The following is a 2,518-nucleotide window of genomic DNA, read 5'->3' on the forward strand; positions in this document are numbered from 1 at the left end:
TCTTGAAGACTAAAACTGGAGTCCTGATAGAATAAAGTGTGTGATTGTTTTGTTAATATACTCTTTGTGCATGACTCACCTGATTACATAATTAAACACTGAATTATACTTCAGTGTGCTAAAGTCAGTATATAACCCTTCCATCAACAATTACTGATTTAACATGTTTTCTATTGGCTGATGTTTAGCTCTAGGTCAGCTAACAGCTGCCTGCAATTAATACTTCTTGAACCATTCAGATAATGAGAGGCTGTTCTGTTAGTGGTTTGTTTAAGTAACCTGTAACTTGGGATTTTCCATTATAGCTTCTGATCCAAACCTCCCTCCCAGTTCCCTATTTCTGTGTCTTACCCCAACACCTCTCCCATGGAGACCTGCATCTCAGAGTCTCAGCTCCAGGGTCACAGAGCAGAGGCACTGACTTAGAGACTAAAGTCATTTCAGCCGAATGCTTTCTCTGTGATACTTTTCATTTCACCATTGTAGATTTTCAATTGTAAGAAATTCTGAATGAAAAATATGGACCCAAAGAATAAAACTACAGCTGATTTCATCCTGCTGGGGCTCTTTCCCAGCTGCAGGTACCCAAACCTCCTCATCTTCCTCATCCTCCTCATCTACACCCTGGCCTCTGCTGGAAATTCCCTCCTGATATTCCTCATCTGGCTGGACCCCCATCTCCACACCCCCATGTACTTCCTGCTCAGTCAGCTGTCTCTCATTGACCTGGCTTACATCTCCTGCACAGTGCCCAAAGCAGCCACCAACTACTTCACCGGGAGGCAGAGCATCTCCTTCTTTGCCTGTGCCACGCAGATGTTTGCCTTCCTCACCCTCGGCCTTGCCGAGTGCATCTTGCTGACACTAATGGCCTATGACCGCTATGTGGCTGTCTGTAACCCTCTGAGATACGCCATTCTCATGAGCCCCAAGGTCTGTCTGAAGATGGCCGCCTCCACCTGGATGGGAGCAGCTGCTGCAGCCCTTGTTCACACCGTCTACCCCATGAATTTTCCCATCTGTGGCTCCAGGGAGATCAACCATTACTTCTGTGAGATGCCCGCCATCCTGAGAATGTCTTGTGTGGACACATCGGTCTACGAGATGGTGAAGTTTGTGTCAACCATTATCTTTCTCCTGGCCCCGTTCACTCTGATCCTGACCTCCTACACCCTCATATTCCTCGCCGTCCTCAGAATGAACTCTCCTAGGGGGAGGAACAAAGCCCTGGCCACCTGCTCCTCCCACCTGACTGTCGTGAGTCTCTACTTTGGTCAGGCCATCTTCATCTACATGACGCCCACGTCTGCCCACACACCTGACCAAGACCAGGTAGGAGCTGTGCTGGGCACCATAGTGACCCCCATGCTCAACCCTCTTATCTACAGCCTGAGAAACAAAGAGGTGATAGGGGCCCTGCAGAAGTGCAGGGGCAGATGCGGCAACTGCGACAGTGCCGGGTCCTTCCGGTGCTGCTCTCAGAAACGGCCCGTCCTTCATCTTAAACGTGAGCTCAAGTCAACCTAGATCCCAACTGGAAATAGGGTGTTGTGAGGAAGAACTGCACAAGCCTTGTATAAACTGGAATTTGTTAGGATGTTGTTCTTTTTTCCATAGCGGTGGCGACAGTAAACCCTTAGTAAGTGTTGCTTGCTTGTAAAATTATGTGAATTGTGACAATAGTGTCTGTGCAAAGACAAAGGGTTTCTTAAGTCTTTGGGTCGCAAGTCAAGAACCTACTTGCTGTTCTGGCATTTCCACTTTGACTGGCCTTTAAATATCATCATGTCGGTGTCTCCTTCTCACTTAATCCCTTGAAATAATTCATGCAATTAGCCTCTTCTTACTGATTACATCTATCAGGCGTCGACATGAATCACCTTTTTGTTTTTACTATTTTTTAACCCTTGTAGGTCACTAGTGCACCACTGTTTATATTTACTGGCTATCGAGAGAATTTGTTTCCAGTTACTGATGGGACTCAACATGTTTTCTGAAGCTACAGTAAATGAAATTTTCATACAGTGTGCTGTCTCTCAGTGAAACAAGCAATCATGAAGTCCTGTATTACAGAATACAGACTGTGAGTTTCAGTTGCCCATCTCCCACAGTCACAGCCTCTTAAAAATAAATGTGGCAAAACAAAAGTTAGATGGCATGCAACCGCAAATTTAGGAAGAGAGAAAATTGATTTGTGAAACCGTAACAACCTGTCAGACTTAGAAAAATGGTAGCAAAATTTCCACAAGACCAGTGACTCCCCTTAAGCACCCTCTCCCTCTTCCTTTCCACTCGGACCATTCGTGGGCATGTGTCACGGTTGACGTTGCTTTAGATCACAAAAAGTACGTTGACAAGCCTTCATCTTCTGAAGGACGATCCCAAGTGGGGATTTTAAGTGTTTTGTTTTTGAAATAAAGGGCCTTAAAGTTATGAAGTTAAAACTATGAGTTAGGGAATTTTCACCTTAGAAGCACAAGTACTCATACTGTCTTACATCCAGTCTTAACAAACATCA

General features: G+C 45.3%; 1 protein-coding gene across 1 annotated transcript; it reads left to right on the forward strand.

Annotated features, from left to right (window-relative positions):
• The first annotated feature begins 510 nt into the window (after nt 1-510).
• Nucleotides 511-1,527, forward strand: LOC110552190 (olfactory receptor 2T27-like). Its single transcript, XM_021643306.1, has one exon. It carries the CDS (start codon nt 511-513, stop codon nt 1,525-1,527), a length of 1,017 nt encoding a protein of 338 aa, XP_021498981.1.
• Nucleotides 1,528-2,518: the final 991 nt, after the last annotated feature.

The sequence above is a fragment of the Meriones unguiculatus genome, chromosome 11 (assembly GCF_030254825.1).
Source record: "Meriones unguiculatus strain TT.TT164.6M chromosome 11, Bangor_MerUng_6.1, whole genome shotgun sequence".
Taxonomy (NCBI): Eukaryota; Metazoa; Chordata; class Mammalia; order Rodentia; family Muridae; genus Meriones; species Meriones unguiculatus.

Bases quoted from the DNA above. Each gene is read 5' to 3' on its own strand.
- LOC110552190 (XM_021643306.1), top strand. From the start codon at position 511: ATGAAAAATATGGACCCAAAGAATAAAACTACAGCTGATTTCATCCTG.